At 34.8% G+C, this 18,903-nt stretch overlaps 1 protein-coding gene across 4 annotated transcripts in view; it reads right to left on the bottom strand.

Moving 5' to 3' along the window:
• rap1gap2a (RAP1 GTPase activating protein 2a) overlaps nt 1–18,903 on the bottom strand; it is a gene marked incomplete at its 5' end in the record, with an annotated part of 112,025 nt that overhangs the window by 43,728 nt on the left and 49,394 nt on the right. The window contains one exon of one of the 4 annotated variants that reach the window (XM_080888281.1): nt 18,350–18,897. The exons of the other annotated variants lie outside the window; for them this stretch is intronic. Within the exon in view, the coding sequence (XP_080744407.1) occupies nt 18,350–18,477 (128 nt within the window). Of the gene's footprint in view, nt 1–18,349; nt 18,898–18,903 lie in introns of those variants that run through there. 4 annotated transcript variants of the gene reach the window in all.

Here is an 18,903-nt window from a genome sequence, read left to right as displayed (position 1 = left end):
TTACCTTCCCATTGGGGACTTGGAATGTTTAATGTCCCCTTTGGGGTCTTCAGCGATACACAGATAAAAAAAACTATTTTATGCCACTTTTGGGGACCTTACTTCCATTTGGGGTCTTCGGCGACACACACATACACAAACTATTTTATGCCACTTTTGGGGACCTTACTTCCATTCGGGGTCTTCAGCAATACACACATACACAAGTTATTTTATGTCAGTTTTGGGGACCATACTTCCCTTAAAGGCAATTCCTTCAAAGTACAATGTAATGTTAACTACCCAATCTAACAATAATCTAAACAATAATTAAGGTCTCTATTTATCTTGAAGAAATCAAAACTATGTCCAATGTCTCGGCCACAGAACAATTTAAATTTTTGACTGCATTTATTACTACTGTGTTGTTTTGGGAGTTTATATGCACATCATTAATGCAGAGAAACTTGGATAAAAAAAAATCATCTGTACTATTGAGTGTTTGTTACCAGCAAATTGTAAGGCAAGAACTTTGCTTCCAAATATGTTCACTGGGAAGAAGTCCCTGGTCCCCTGTCTTCATCTTGATCCGTTTTCTTGTTCTATTGTGTTTTTGTTGGCTCCATACCTGACAGAAGAGACTCAATCTCATTGCTTGAGGAATCTGGATTTTGCAGATCAATTTTTTTTTACATTTCAGGCATTTCTCATGATGCTGCTTCAGCTTGGTTAGTCTTGAGTAGATAAACATAAGTTAAATAGGCAAACATTAGACAGTTAAACTAGTTTTTATATTCTATTTAAACTAAAAGAAATTTCTAATTTCACCTATGAATTGTTAACACAGATAATTTGAACACAATTACCAAGAGTTCATTTGATTTTCAGAAACTATCCAAACCTATCATAAAAGATTTAATTTAATTATTAATAAACACACTACTTTAACCTACATTAGAAGCAATCAAAATATCCTTTACATCAGGGCACCAATAAGTACAGTATTAAAGATCTGTGAGTGATAAGACAAGCTGTACGATTTTAGAATGGATATCTTAATTTTAGTTTTCACTGATGTTACGAGTAGATTTAACATGAATAACAAATAGACAAGCGACAATTAAAAACTGCCAAAGAAGATGACTCTTATGACTTCCGGGGACATTTCTAACAAAAATGCACTGCGTTAACCTGAATGAGGACAATCAAAAGGATATACATAAATGAAATTGAATTGATATAGTACCAGAGTACAGTGATCATTAACTGATCGTCATTAACGATCAGTGACCATTAACGGTTTTGTCACTGATCTCAAGGGTACATTAATACTAAATACAGAAATATACCTCCATTTAAAAATTGCAAAAACATATGCAACAATAGTTATTGGTATACCTGACTCTTATGACTTTTGGGGACGTTTCTAACACAAAAACACTCCGCTTTAACGTAAATGGGGACATTCAATGGGAAACTTTCCTTAGGAAACTGGTTAATACAATAAACTCTGATTATTAAACACATGCATATGTTAAGGTATGTGTAACTACTTTTCGGATTGATTTCTTTATCTTAGTCCTCATTCTGATTGGTATTTGTTCTGTATTTTTAAATCTTAGACATAATGAAGGGGTTGTTCTTTTTTTTAACATAACCCTTGCTTGAGTGTGGGGATCATTGATAAATTGTTTACAGACTTCATGGATAGATTTATACTGAAAAAGGGACATGATACTATTTTTAGAAAAAAAATCCCGCAACATATCCAACTATAGTCTATGCCATATGCTTATGACTTTTGGGGACGTTTCTAACACAAATACACTCCGCTTTAACCTAAATGGGGACATTCAATGGGAAACTTTCCTTAGGGAACTGGTTAATACAATGAACTCTGATTATTAAACATCTGCATATATTAAGATATGTGTAATGATTTGGGGGATGGATTGCTTTATCTTAGTCCTCATTCTGATTGGTATTTGTTCCATATTTTCAAATCTTAGACATAATGAAGGATTTTACAAATATAACCCTTACTTGAGTGAGGAGATCACTGATAAATTGTTTGTTGACTTTATAGGTAGATTTATACAGAAAAAAGGAACATGATAACATCTTTTAAAAAAATCCCAAAGCATATCCAACTATAGTCATTAGAATGCCATAAACTTCTGACTTTTGGGGACGTTTCTAACACAAATACACTCCGCTTTAACCTAAATGGGGACATTCAATGAGAAACTTTCCTTAGGGAACTGGTAAATACAACGAACTCATTACACATACCTCAACATATGCATATGTTTCATAATGAAACATATGCATATGTTGAGGTATGTGTAATGATTTGGGGGATGGATTACTTTATCTTAATCCTCCTTCTGATTGGTATTTGTTCCATATTTTCATATCTTTGACATAATGAAGGATTTTACAACATAACTCTTGAGTGTGGTGATCACTGATAAATTGTTCTCGAACTTCATGTATGGAGTTATACTGAAAAAGGGACATGACACTATTTTTAAAAAACAATACAAAAACATATCCGACTATAGTCATAGGTATGCCATATACTTATGACTTTTGGGGATGTTTCTAACACAAATACACTCCTCTTTAACCTAAATGGGGACATTCAATGGGAAACTTTCCTTAGGGAACTGGTTAATACAATGAACTCGGATTATTAAACATCTGCATATATTAAGATATGTGTAATGATTTGGGGGATGGATTGCTTTATCTTAGTCCTCATTCTGATTGGTATTTGTTCCATATTTTCAAATCTTAGACATAATGAAGGATTTTACAACAATAACCCTTACTTGAGTGAGGAGATCACTGATAAATTGTTTGTTGACTTTATAGGTAGATTTATACAGAAAAAAGGAACATGATAACATCTTTTAAAAAATCCCAAAGCATATCCAACTATAGTCATCAGAATGCCATATACTTATGACTTTTGGGGACGTTTCTAACACAAATACACTCCGCTTTAACCTAAATGGGGACATTCAATGAGAAACTTTCCTTAGGGAACTGGTAAATACAACGAACTCATTACACATACCTCAACATATGCATATGTTTCATAATGAAAACATAACCCTTGCTTGACTGTGGGGATCATTGATAAATTGTTTACAGACTTCATGGATAGATTTATACTGCAAAAGGGACATGATACTATTTTTAAAAAAATTACAAAGCATATCCAACTATAGTCATTAGTATGCCATATGCTTATGACTTTTGGGGACGTTTTTAACACAAATGATTTGGGGGATGGATTGCTTTATCTTAGTCCTCATTCTGATTGGTATTTGTTCCATATTTTCAAATCTTAGACATAATGAAGGATTTTACAACATAACTCTTGAGTGTGGTGATCACTGATAAATTGTTCTCGAACTTCATCTATTGAGTTATACTGAAAAAGGGACATGACACTATTTGTAAAAAACAATACAAAAACATATCTGACTATAGTCATAGGTATGCCGTACAGTATACTTATGACTTTTGGGGATGTTTCTAACACAAATACACTCCTCTTTAACCTAAATGGGGACATTCAGTGGGAAACTTTCCTTAGGGAACTGGTAAATACAATGAACTCTGATCATTAAACACATGCATATGTTAAGGTATGTGTAACTACTTTTCGGATTGATTTCTTTATCTTAGTCCTCATTCTGATTGGTATTTGTTCTGTATTTTTAAATCTTAGACAATATGAAGGGGTTGTTCTTTTTTTTAACATAACCCTTGCTAGAGTGTGGGGATCATTGATAAATTGTTTACAGACTTCATGGATAGATTTATACTGAAAAAGGGACATGATACTATTTTTAGAAAAAAAATCCCGCAACATATCCAACTATAGTCATTAGTATGCCATATGCTTATGACTTTTGGGGATGTTTCTAACACAAATACACTCCGCTTTAACCTAAATGGGGACATTCAATGGGAAACTTTCCTTAGGGAACTGGTTAATACAATGAACTTGGATTATTAAACATCTGCATATATTAAGATATGTGTAATGATTTGGGGGATGAATTGCTTTATCTTAGTCCTCATTCTGATTGGTATTTGTTCCATATTTTCAAATCTTAGACATAATGAAGGATTTTACAACAATAACCCTTACTTGAGTGAGGAGATCACTGATAAATTGTTTGTTGACTTTATAGGTAGATTTATACAGAAAAAAGGAACATGATAACATCTTTTAAAAAATCCCAAAGCATATCCAACTATAGTCATCAGAATGCCATATACTTATGACTTTTGGGGACGTTTCTAACACAAATACACTCCGCTTTAACCTAAATGGGGACATTCAATGAGAAACTTTCCTTAGGGAACTGGTAAATACAACGAACTCATTACACATACCTCAACATATGCATATGTTTCATAATGAAAACATAACCCTTGCTTGACTGTGGGGATCATTGATAAATTGTTTACAGACTTCATGGATAGATTTATACTGCAAAAGGGACATGATACTATTTTTAAAAAAATTACAAAGCATATCCAACTATAGTCATTAGTATGCCATATGCTTATGACTTTTGGGGACGTTTTTAACACAAATGATTTGGGGGATGGATTGCTTTATCTTAGTCCTCATTCTGATTGGTATTTGTTCCATATTTTCAAATCTTAGACATAATGAAGGATTTTACAACATAACTCTTGAGTGTGGTGATCACTGATAAATTGTTCTCGAACTTCATCTATTGAGTTATACTGAAAAAGGGACATGACACTATTTGTAAAAAACAATACAAAAACATATCTGACTATAGTCATAGGTATGCCGTACAGTATACTTATGACTTTTGGGGATGTTTCTAACACAAATACACTCCTCTTTAACCTAAATGGGGACATTCAGTGGGAAACTTTCCTTAGGGAACTGGTAAATACAATGAACTCTGATCATTAAACACATGCATATGTTAAGGTATGTGTAACTACTTTTCGGATTGATTTCTTTATCTTAGTCCTCATTCTGATTGGTATTTGTTCTGTATTTTTAAATCTTAGACAATATGAAGGGGTTGTTCTTTCTTTTAACATAACCCTTGCTTGAGTGTGGGGATCATTGATAAATTGTTTACAGACTTCATGGATAGATTTATACTGAAAAAGGGACATGATACTATTTTTAGAAAAAAAATCCTGCAACATATCCAACTATAGTCATTAGTATGCCATATGCTTATGACTTTTGGGGACGTTTCTAACACAAATACACTCCTCTTTAACCTAAATGGGGACATTCAATGGGAAACTTTCCTTAGGGAACTGGTTAATACAATGAACTCGGATTATTAAACATCTGCATATATTAAGATATGTGTAATGATTTGGGGGATGGATTGCTTTATCTTAGTCCTCATTCTGATTGGTATTTGTTCCATATTTTCAAATCTTAGACATAATGAAGGATTTTACAACAATAACCCTTACTTGAGTGAGGAGATCACTGATAAATTGTTTGTTGACTTTATAGGTAGATTTATACAGAAAAAAGGAACATGATAACATCTTTTAAAAAATCCCAAAGCATATCCAACTATAGTCATCAGAATGCCATATACTTATGACTTTTGGGGACGTTTCTAACACAAATACACTCCGCTTTAACCTAAATGGGGACATTCAATGAGAAACTTTCCTTAGGGAACTGGTAAATACAACGAACTCATTACACATACCTCAACATATGCATATGTTTCATAATGAAAACATAACCCTTGCTTGACTGTGGGGATCATTGATAAATTGTTTACAGACTTCATGGATAGATTTATACTGCAAAAGGGACATGATACTATTTTTAAAAAAATTACAAAGCATATCCAACTATAGTCATTAGTATGCCATATGCTTATGACTTTTGGGGACGTTTTTAACACAAATGATTTGGGGGATGGATTGCTTTAGCTTAGTCCTCATTCTGATTGGTATTTGTTCCATATTTTCAAATCTTAGACATAATGAAGGATTTTACAACATAACTCTTGAGTGTGGTGATCACTGATAAATTGTTCTCGAACTTCATCTATTGAGTTATACTGAAAAAGGGACATGACACTATTTGTAAAAAACAATACAAAAACATATCTGACTATAGTCATAGGTATGCCGTACAGTATACTTATGACTTTTGGGGATATTTCTAACAAATACACTCCTCTTTAACCTAAATGGGGACATTCAGTGGGAAACTTTCCTTAGGGAACTGGTAAATACAATGAACTCTGATCATTAAACACATGCATATGTTAAGGTATGTGTAACTACTTTTCGGATGGATTGCTTTATCTTAGTCCTCATTCTGATTGGTATTTGTTCCATATTTTCAAATCTTAGACATAATGAAGGATTTTACAACATAACTCTTGAGTGTGGTGATCACTGATAAATTGTTCTCGAACTTCATCTATTGAGTTATACTGAAAAAGGGACATGACACTATTTGTAAAAAACAATACAAAAACATATCTGACTATAGTCATAGGTATGCCGTACAGTATACTTATGACTTTTGGGGATGTTTCTAACACAAATACACTCCTCTTTAACCTAAATGGGGACATTCAGTGGGAAACTTTCCTTAGGGAACTGGTAAATACAATGAACTCTGATCATTAAACACATGCATATGTTAAGGTATGTGTAACTACTTTTCGGATTGATTTCTTTATCTTAGTCCTCATTCTGATTGGTATTTGTTCTGTATTTTTAAATCTTAGACAATATGAAGGGGTTGTTCTTTCTTTTAACATAACCCTTGCTTGAGTGTGGGGATCATTGATAAATTGTTTACAGACTTCATGGATAGATTTATACTGAAAAAGGGACATGATACTATTTTTAGAAAAAAAATCCTGCAACATATCCAACTATAGTCATTAGTATGCCATATGCTTATGACTTTTGGGGACGTTTCTAACACAAATACACTCCTCTTTAACCTAAATGGGGACATTCAATGGGAAACTTTCCTTAGGGAACTGGTAAATACAATGAACTCGGATTATTAAACATCTGCATATATTAAGATATGTGTAATGATTTGGGGGATGGATTGCTTTATCTTAGTCCTCATTCTGATTGGTATTTGTTCCATATTTTCAAATCTTAGACATAATGAAGGATTTTACAACAATAACCCTTACTTGAGTGAGGAGATCACTGATAAATTGTTTGTTGACTTTATAGGTAGATTTATACAGAAAAAAGGAACATGATAACATCTTTTAAAAAATCCCAAAGCATATCCAACTATAGTCATCAGAATGCCATATACTTATGACTTTTGGGGACGTTTCTAACACAAATACACTCCGCTTTAACCTAAATGGGGACATTCAATGAGAAACTTTCCTTAGGGAACTGGTAAATACAACGAACTCATTACACATACCTCAACATATGCATATGTTTCATAATGAAAACATAACCCTTGCTTGACTGTGGGGATCATTGATAAATTGTTTACAGACTTCATGGATAGATTTATACTGCAAAAGGGACATGATACTATTTTTAAAAAAATTACAAAGCATATCCAACTATAGTCATTAGTATGCCATATGCTTATGACTTTTGGGGACGTTTTTAACACAAATGATTTGGGGGATGGATTGCTTTAGCTTAGTCCTCATTCTGATTGGTATTTGTTCCATATTTTCAAATCTTAGACATAATGAAGGATTTTACAACATAACTCTTGAGTGTGGTGATCACTGATAAATTGTTCTCGAACTTCATCTATTGAGTTATACTGAAAAAGGGACATGACACTATTTGTAAAAAACAATACAAAAACATATCTGACTATAGTCATAGGTATGCCGTACAGTATACTTATGACTTTTGGGGATATTTCTAACAAATACACTCCTCTTTAACCTAAATGGGGACATTCAGTGGGAAACTTTCCTTAGGGAACTGGTAAATACAATGAACTCTGATCATTAAACACATGCATATGTTAAGGTATGTGTAACTACTTTTCGGATGGATTGCTTTATCTTAGTCCTCATTCTGATTGGTATTTGTTCCATATTTTCAAATCTTAGACATAATGAAGGATTTTACAACATAACTCTTGAGTGTGGTGATCACTGATAAATTGTTCTCGAACTTCATCTATTGAGTTATACTGAAAAAGGGACATGACACTATTTGTAAAAAACAATACAAAAACATATCTGACTATAGTCATAGGTATGCCGTACAGTATACTTATGACTTTTGGGGATGTTTCTAACACAAATACACTCCTCTTTAACCTAAATGGGGACATTCAGTGGGAAACTTTCCTTAGGGAACTGGTAAATACAATGAACTCTGATCATTAAACACATGCATATGTTAAGGTATGTGTAACTACTTTTCGGATTGATTTCTTTATCTTAGTCCTCATTCTGATTGGTATTTGTTCTGTATTTTTAAATCTTAGACAATATGAAGGGGTTGTTCTTTTTTTTAACATAACCCTTGCTAGAGTGTGGGGATCATTGATAAATTGTTTACAGACTTCATGGATAGATTTATACTGAAAAAGGGACATGATACTATTTTTAGAAAAAAAATCCCGCAACATATCCAACTATAGTCATTAGTATGCCATATGCTTATGACTTTTGGGGACGTTTCTAACACAAATACACTCCTCTTTAACCTAAATGGGGACATTCAATGGGAAACTTTCCTTAGGGAACTGGTTAATACAATGAACTTGGATTATTAAACATCTGCATATATTAAGATATGTGTAATGATTTGGGGGATGAATTGCTTTATCTTAGTCCTCATTCTGATTGGTATTTGTTCCATATTTTCAAATCTTAGACATAATGAAGGATTTTACAACAATAACCCTTACTTGAGTGAGGAGATCACTGATAAATTGTTTGTTGACTTTATAGGTAGATTTATACAGAAAAAAGGAACATGATAACATCTTTTAAAAAATCCCAAAGCATATCCAACTATAGTCATCAGAATGCCATATACTTATGACTTTTGGGGACGTTTCTAACACAAATACACTCCGCTTTAACCTAAATGGGGACATTCAATGAGAAACTTTCCTTAGGGAACTGGTAAATACAACGAACTCATTACACATACCTCAACATATGCATATGTTTCATAATGAAAACATAACCCTTGCTTGACTGTGGGGATCATTGATAAATTGTTTACAGACTTCATGGATAGATTTATACTGCAAAAGGGACATGATACTATTTTTAAAAAAATTACAAAGCATATCCAACTATAGTCATTAGTATGCCATATGCTTATGACTTTTGGGGACGTTTTTAACACAAATGATTTGGGGGATGGATTGCTTTATCTTAGTCCTCATTCTGATTGGTATTTGTTCCATATTTTCAAATCTTAGACATAATGAAGGATTTTACAACATAACTCTTGAGTGTGGTGATCACTGATAAATTGTTCTCGAACTTCATCTATTGAGTTATACTGAAAAAGGGACATGACACTATTTGTAAAAAACAATACAAAAACATATCTGACTATAGTCATAGGTATGCCGTACAGTATACTTATGACTTTTGGGGATGTTTCTAACACAAATACACTCCTCTTTAACCTAAATGGGGACATTCAGTGGGAAACTTTCCTTAGGGAACTGGTAAATACAATGAACTCTGATCATTAAACACATGCATATGTTAAGGTATGTGTAACTACTTTTCGGATTGATTTCTTTATCTTAGTCCTCATTCTGATTGGTATTTGTTCTGTATTTTTAAATCTTAGACAATATGAAGGGGTTGTTCTTTCTTTTAACATAACCCTTGCTTGAGTGTGGGGATCATTGATAAATTGTTTACAGACTTCATGGATAGATTTATACTGAAAAAGGGACATGATACTATTTTTAGAAAAAAAATCCTGCAACATATCCAACTATAGTCATTAGTATGCCATATGCTTATGACTTTTGGGGACGTTTCTAACACAAATACACTCCTCTTTAACCTAAATGGGGACATTCAATGGGAAACTTTCCTTAGGGAACTGGTTAATACAACGAACTCGGATTATTAAACATCTGCATATATTAAGCTATGTGTAATGATTTGGGGGATGGATTGCTTTATCTTAGTCCTCATTCTGATTGGTAACTGTTCCATATTTTCATATCTTTGACATAATGAAGGATTTTACAACATAACTCTTGAGTGTGGTGATCACTGATAAATTGTTCTCGAACTTCATGTATTGAGTTATACTGAAAAAGGGACATGACACTATTTGTAAAAAACAATACAAAAACATATCTGACTATAGTCATAGGTATGCCGTACAGTATACTTATGACTTTTGGGGATGTTTCTAACACAAATACACTCCTCTTTAACCTAAATGGGGACATTCAGTGGGAAACTTTCCTTAGGGAACTGGTAAATACAATGAACTCTGATCATTAAACACATGCACATGTTAAGGTATGTGTAACTACTTTTCAGATCGATTTCTTTATCTTAGTCCTCATTCTGATTGGTATTTGTTCTGTATTTTTAAATCTTAGACATAATGAAGGGGTTGTTCTTTTTTTTAACATAACCCTTGCTTGAGTGTGGGGATCATTGATAAATTGTTTACAGACTTCATGGATAGATTTATACTGAAAAAGGGACATGATACTATTTTTAGAAAAAAAATCCCGCAACATATCCAACTATAGTCTATGCCATATGCTTATGACTTTTGGGGACGTTTCTAACACAAATACACTCCGCTTTAACCTAAATGGGGACATTCAGTGGGAAACTTTCCTTAGGGAACTGGTTAATACAATGAACTCTGATTATTAAACATCTGCATATATTAAGATATGTGTAATGATTTGGGGGATGGATTGCTTTATCTTAGTCCTCATTCTGATTGGTATTTGTTCCATATTTTCAAATCTTAGACATAATGAAGGATTTTACAACAATAACCCTTACTTGAGTGAGGAGATCACTGATAAATTGTTTGTTGACTTTATAGGTAGATTTATACAGAAAAAAGGAACATGATAACATCTTTTAAAAAATCCCAAAGCATATCCAACTATAGTCATCAGAATGCCATATACTTATGACTTTTGGGGACGTTTCTAACACAAATACACTCCGCTTTAACCTAAATGGGGACATTCAATGAGAAACTTTCCTTAGGGAACTGGTAAATACAACGAACTCATTACACATACCTCAACATATGCATATGTTTCATAATGAAAACATAACCCTTGCTTGACTGTGGGGATCATTGATAAATTGTTTACAGACTTCATGGATAGATTTATACTGCAAAAGGGACATGATACTATTTTTAAAAAAATTACAAAGCATATCCAACTATAGTCATTAGTATGCCATATGCTTATGACTTTTGGGGACGTTTTTAACACAAATGATTTGGGGGATGGATTGCTTTAGCTTAGTCCTCATTCTGATTGGTATTTGTTCCATATTTTCAAATCTTAGACATAATGAAGGATTTTACAACATAACTCTTGAGTGTGGTGATCACTGATAAATTGTTCTCGAACTTCATCTATTGAGTTATACTGAAAAAGGGACATGACACTATTTGTAAAAAACAATACAAAAACATATCTGACTATAGTCATAGGTATGCCGTACAGTATACTTATGACTTTTGGGGATATTTCTAACAAATACACTCCTCTTTAACCTAAATGGGGACATTCAGTGGGAAACTTTCCTTAGGGAACTGGTAAATACAATGAACTCTGATCATTAAACACATGCATATGTTAAGGTATGTGTAACTACTTTTCGGATGGATTGCTTTATCTTAGTCCTCATTCTGATTGGTATTTGTTCCATATTTTCAAATCTTAGACATAATGAAGGATTTTACAACATAACTCTTGAGTGTGGTGATCACTGATAAATTGTTCTCGAACTTCATCTATTGAGTTATACTGAAAAAGGGACATGACACTATTTGTAAAAAACAATACAAAAACATATCTGACTATAGTCATAGGTATGCCGTACAGTATACTTATGACTTTTGGGGATATTTCTAACAAATACACTCCTCTTTAACCTAAATGGGGACATTCAGTGGGAAACTTTCCTTAGGGAACTGGTAAATACAATGAACTCTGATCATTAAACACATGCATATGTTAAGGTATGTGTAACTACTTTTCGGATTGATTTCTTTATCTTAGTCCTCATTCTGATTGGTATTTGTTCTGTATTTTTAAATCTTAGACATAATGAAGGGGTTGTTCTTTTTTTTAACATAACCCTTGCTTGAGTGTGGGGATCATTGATAAATTGTTTACAGACTTCATGGATAGATTTATACTGAAAAAGGGACATGATACTATTTTTAGAAAAAAAATCCTGCAACATATCCAACTATAGTCATTAGTATGCCATATGCTTATGACTTTTGGGGACGTTTCTAACACAAATACACTCCGCTTTAACCTAAATGGGGACATTCAATGGGAAACTTTCCTTAGGGAACTGGTTAATACAATGAACTCTGATTATTAAACATCTGCATATATTAAGATATGTGTAATGATTTGGGGGATGGATTGCTTTATCTTAGTCCTCATTCTGATTGGTATTTGTTCCATATTTTCAAATCTTAGACATAATGAAGGATTTTACAAATATAACCCTTACTTGAGTGAGGAGATCACTGATAAATTGTTTGTTGACTTTATAGGTAGATTTATACAGAAAAAAGGAACATGATAACATCTTTTTAAAAAATCGCAAAGCATATCCAACTATAGTCATTAGAATGCCATAAACTTCTGACTTTTGGGGACGTTTCTAACACAAATACACTCCGCTTTAACCTAAATGGGGACATTCAATGAGAAACTTTCCTTAGGGAACTGGTAAATACAACGAACTCATTACACATACCTCAACATATGCATATGTTGAGGTATGTGTAATGATTTGGGGGATGGATTACTTTATCTTAATCCTCCTTCTGATTGGTATTTGTTCCATATTTTCATATCTTTGACATAATGAAGGATTTTACAACATAACTCTTGAGTGTGGTGATCACTGATAAATTGTTCTCGAACTTCATGTATGGAGTTATACTGAAAAAGGGACATGACACTATTTTTAAAAAACAATACAAAAACATATCCGACTATAGTCATAGGTATGCCATATGCTTATGACTTTTGGGGATGTTTCTAACACAAATACACTCCGCTTTAACCTAAATGGGGACATTCAATGGGAAACTTTCCTTAGGGAACTGGTTAATACAATGAACTCTGATTATTAAACATCTGCATATATTAAGATATGTGTAATGATTTGGGGGATGGATTGCTTTATCTTAGTCCTCATTCTGATTGGTATTTGTTCCATATTTTCAAATCTTAGACATAATGAAGGATTTTACAACAATAACCCTTACTTGAGTGAGGAGATCACTGATAAATTGTTTGTTGACTTTATAGGTAGATTTATACAGAAAAAAGGAACATGATAACATCTTTTAAAAAAATCCCAAAGCATATCCAACTATAGTCATCAGAATGCCATATACTTATGACTTTTGGGGACGTTTCTAACACAAATACACTCCGCTTTAACCTAAATGGGGACATTCAATGAGAAACTTTCCTTAGGGAACTGGTAAATGGTAAATGGCCTGTATTTATATAGCGCCTTACTAGTCCCTAAGGACCCCAAAGCGCTTTACATATCCAGTCATCCACCCATTCACACACTGGTGATGGCAAGCTACATTGTAGCCACAGCCACCCTGGGGCGCACTGACAGAGGCGAGGCTGCCGGACACTGGCGCCACCGGGCCCTCTGACCACCACCAGTAGGCAACGGGTGAAGTGTCTTGCCCAAGGACACAACGACCGAGACTGTCCAAGCCAGGGCTCGAACCGGCAACCTTCCGATTACAAGACGAACTCCCAACTCTTGAGCCACAAATACAACGAACTCATTACACATACCTCAACATATGCATATGTTTCATAATGAAACATATGCATATGTTGAGGTATGTGTAATGATTTGGGGGATGGATTACTTTATCTTAGTCCTCATTCTGATTGGTATTTGTTCTGTATTTTTAAATCGTAGACATAATGAAGTGGTTGTTCTTTTTTTTAACATAACCCTTGCTTGAGTGTGGGGATCATTGATAAATTGTTTACAGACTTCATGGATAGATTTATACTGAAAAAGGGACATGATACTGTTTTTTAAAAATATACAAAGCATATCCAACTATAGTCATCAGAATGCCATATACTTGTGACTTTTGGGGATGTTTCTAACACAAATACACTCCGCTTTAACCTAAATGGGGACATTCAATGGGAAACTTTCCTTAGGGAACTGGTAAATACAACGAACTCATTACACATACCTCAACATATGCATATGTTGAGGTATGTGTAATGATTTGGGGGATGGATTACTTTATCTTAATCCTCCTTCTGATTGGTATTTGTTCCATATTTTCATATCTTTGACATAATGAAGGATTTTACAACATAACTCTTGAGTGTGGTGATCACTGATAAATTGTTCTCGAACTTCATGTATGGAGTTATACTGAAAAAGGGACATGACACTATTTTTAAAAAACAATACAAAAACATTTTCGACTATAGTCATAGGTATGCCATATACTTATGACTTTTGGGGATGTTTCTAACACAAATACACTCCTCTTTAACCTAAATGGGGACATTCAATGGGAAACTTTCCTTAGGGAACTGGTAAATACAATGAACTCTGATTATTAAACACACGCATATATTAAGGTATTTGTTCTGTATTTTTTAAATCTTAGACATAATGAAGGGGTTGTTTTTTTTTTAAACATAACCCTTACTTGAGTGTGGGGATCATTGATAAATTGTTCTCGAACTTCATGCATGGAGTTATACTGAAAAAGGGACATGACACTATTTTTAAAAATACAATAACTGGTAAATAACTGGAACTGGTAAATACAATGAACTCTGATTATTAAACATATGCATATGTTGAGGTATGTGTAATGATGTGGGGGATGGATTGCTTTATCTTAATCCTCATTCTGATTGGTATTTGTTCCATATTTTCAAATCTTAGACATAATGAAGGATTTTACAACATAGCCCTTACTTGAGTGTGGGAATCATTGATAAATTGTTCTCTGACTTCATGGATAGTTTTATACAGAAAATAGGGACATGATATCAAAAAAAAAAATACAAAACTATATCCAACTATAGTCACTAGTATGCCATATTCTTATGACTTTTGGGGACGTTTCTAACACAACTACACTCCACTTTAACCTAAATGGGGACATTCAAAATCCTGCAGTTTATTTATGTTTCTTTGTTTCAGAATAATAAATAAATAAATAAATTAAACAAATAGCATAATATTCCTCTTTATAAAGCTTATTTATTTTTTCCGTTTCATTAGCCTCTCTTAATTAACAAGATAATCCTCATTGTTAGCTTGCACATGAAAAACTTAAGGATGCTAATAAACATCCTTTATTATTTTAGAATCATAAAAGCATAAAAAAAATTAAATCCCCTAAAATATTGAATGTTTGGTTCATTCAAACATCCCTTGATGTTTAATCCAAGACGGCTCTGAATGTGTAACTTATATGTGGCTAGCTTTTTCGGGCTAATTAGCTCGAATCTTTTTTTTCCCAAATCATCAAGGGCACATCTAGCAAGCCAGTATTAACAGTTATTACTAAATAACTTTCTTACATTCAAACAGAAAATGCTGAAACTTGTCAGCAGAACCCTTAAGATATAGGTATAAAAAACTAAAAAAGTTTTAATCACTTTTCATACCTTTAAAGCTGCTCTACATGCTGCTGCTTGCACACACCTCTATGGCTGCGATCAAGGCCTATGGTGACATAGAGGTCTTACCTCACCTCCCCTATCTTTAGGCTGTCCCTGCTCTGTGCCTCTTCACTCTCACACACACACGAACTCCAGACCTGCATTCATCTCTTTCCTCTGAGCCCCCCCACCCGACAGACATACAAAACTCTAAACATCGCCCTTTGACTTACTGCCCCACCCCCACTTGCACACAAACTCTTTCCCGAAAGCACTCTGATTGTATGACACTAGTGTTCATTGTATTATGTTGTACATAGGACTTTTGTTTTGTTTTTATCTTTAAGGTTTTCACTGTACACTGTAGACCGTGGGAGCATTACAATTTAAAATTCCTGTGTATCATCTGTACATGTGGGTTTTCACAATAAAGCTGACTTTGAACTTGACTTGAGTCAAGCTCTGCACATATCTCTAAGACCCAGTCAACCATGCTACAGAAGCTAATCTTTCCCACTTGTATCCAGGATATAATTTTTTTTCTGTCATGATTCATATGTAATGACCATTGTCTTACACAGTTTTTGATCAGCTCTTAAAGAAACTTTGGTGAGAATTAAGTTTTATGCCATATGCTTGTGACTTTTTATGCTTTTTAGGTATTAACATTGAAATTTAAATTTAGCTCAGCTGTTTCACCAAATTTTGGATCCCTGCACCATCCAACAGAAATTCAAGAAACATCTTAAATATTTTGCACTAAAAGTATCAAGAATTTAGAGTAATTTATGTCAAGCTGCAGTTCAGAAAGCAAATATGAACCTAAAGTGCTCCATTATTTCATGCATCTGCTTCACATCATGCCAAATAATTCTTTAAAAAATATTAAAACTATTTATATCATAATTACGTGAAATATGACTCTTTTGTATTTTCTAGTGTCTTCTTTACCCTTTAAAAATATAATCTACTAAATAGTCTACTGATTTCTATTATTTAGTCAAGAGAACAAATGTTTGTTTATATAAAACCATTCATACAGAAGAATGTTGAATAAGATTTTCAAAAAAGATCAATATATTAAAAGAAATCTTACACTATAATAATATAAGGGTTAGGGAGAGGTAATACACACACAAAAAAATCCAAGATATGTCACTTTTGGGGACAGTGGAAATTCTTGCAATTTCACACACTTCCACTAGGGGCAACATAGAGTTATACACAGATTGCAAAAATTTTTGGGGGCAATGTCATACACATACACAAAAAATCTAAAAAATATCACTTTTGGGGACAGGTGAGATTTTTGGATTAAAATATGTTTTAGAGCATGCTGAACGTTGTTAGAGGTAAATCTAATTGGGGACGGTGGTTTTGGTCCCCAAAGGTAGAGGTGTCCCCAATTGACTGGTGTGTGAGCTGACAGAAGTCCCCAATTTTGACACAAGCAAACTCACACACACACACACACACACACACACACACACACACACACACACACACACACCTTGCACCAAGACAATATTGAACAGGCGAACTCCAATCTCCAGCCATCTCTTCAGATTCCAGTTAAACTGCGGGAGCACGGCTGCTGATGTTAGCTCCCCTCTGCCGGGGTGGGGGCGGTCTCGACCCAGACAACCTCAAACACTTTTTGTTAGCAGGTGGAACATTCTCAGGGGTCTTATTGACTGCACTCAACCGAGGTAGTGTTAGCAGTAAGATGATCAGTCTTCAACACAGCATGTGGGGAAACCCCCTCCACACACATGGGGATGCTTTTGGATGGGCGTTTTTTTAAGGAAGCAGGGTTTCAAAAGCCTTTCTTAAAGGAAAGCATGAAATTGTGGTGCAGCTTACCTACTGAACTCCTCAGCCTGTCAGCCTAAAAATGTGTGCCTATGCTGCCCCCATGCTAAAGCATTGAGACAGATATATAACAGACATCAACAAGTGCCCACTAATGCTTGTGTGTGTACAGCAGTAACTCCTAAGGTCTGGATATAGAGAGTCTTTCTATATCCAGACCTCAACCTCCTTTTGTCCATGTTCCTCTCCCTTTGCAGGGAAGCTTTTATTCTCGGAGCCCCTCTTGAAAAGCACTCCGAGCACACCTCCGTTCACCTAAACTCCTCACAACCTTTCTCTCTCCTTCCCGTCATTCAAACTGACCCAGATACAAGCGTGAGCACAGTCAACAAGACGCTAAAAACACACTCACACACAAGGACACACTTGACAAAATGAACCTATAATAAAACTGCACTCAACCATACAGAGCTCAAAGTGCCCTGTGGCTCTGGAATAACAAAGACATTACAGACTTAATAAAGTTTTCCCACACAAACCCAGCTTGACACTGCACTGCGGACTGCCCGCCTGTCCACAGAATTACCTACCCAGCACGCCACCCTTGCTTAATGTACAAACTTCACCCACCCTTCGCTTTCCTCTCTCTCCCGTTCCTTCTCCTTGACTTTGCGAGACTTGTGAAGAAGTCCGATGAGGATCACGGCGGCCCGGATGCCAGCTTTTTTGTTGTGAAGCCGTCCTCCGGTCTGAGACATGCCGGACGTTTCTGGTGGTGCCAGCAGGGGTTCGGGTGATAGCTGGTCCAAGGTCAGGCTGCCTTCAGGCTTCCTGGCGTGCAGGACCTGCTTGGTGGTGGCTTTGCGGGGATCCAGTTTGATCAATGGATGCGACAGCCTCTTCTGTATGATGTCCGGCTTGCGGACAGAAGGTGAGTCTCCAAAATGAGAACCTGTTTGAATTCTGGCCTCTGTCTCTGCAGTGAGACCTTCTGCTGGGAGTCTGGACCAGTAATCCCAAAGTTAAAGAATCTGGCAGCCTGTCAAGTCTGATGAAACCTCAGCTGTTCTTCTTCAGCAAATGTTTTTTTGTAATCCCAAAGGTCCAGAGTGGCACTGCCGGACTCCAGCTCAAGGTGAACTCCTATCTGCATTCCCTGCTCCTGCAGTGAATCTGTACATCAC

Source organism: Rhamphochromis sp. 'chilingali', assembly GCF_963969265.1.
Source record: "Rhamphochromis sp. 'chilingali' genome assembly, chromosome: 8".
Classification (NCBI taxonomy): Eukaryota; Metazoa; Chordata; class Actinopteri; order Cichliformes; family Cichlidae; genus Rhamphochromis; species Rhamphochromis sp. 'chilingali'.
This window is presented reverse-complemented; position numbering and strand designations above follow the sequence as displayed.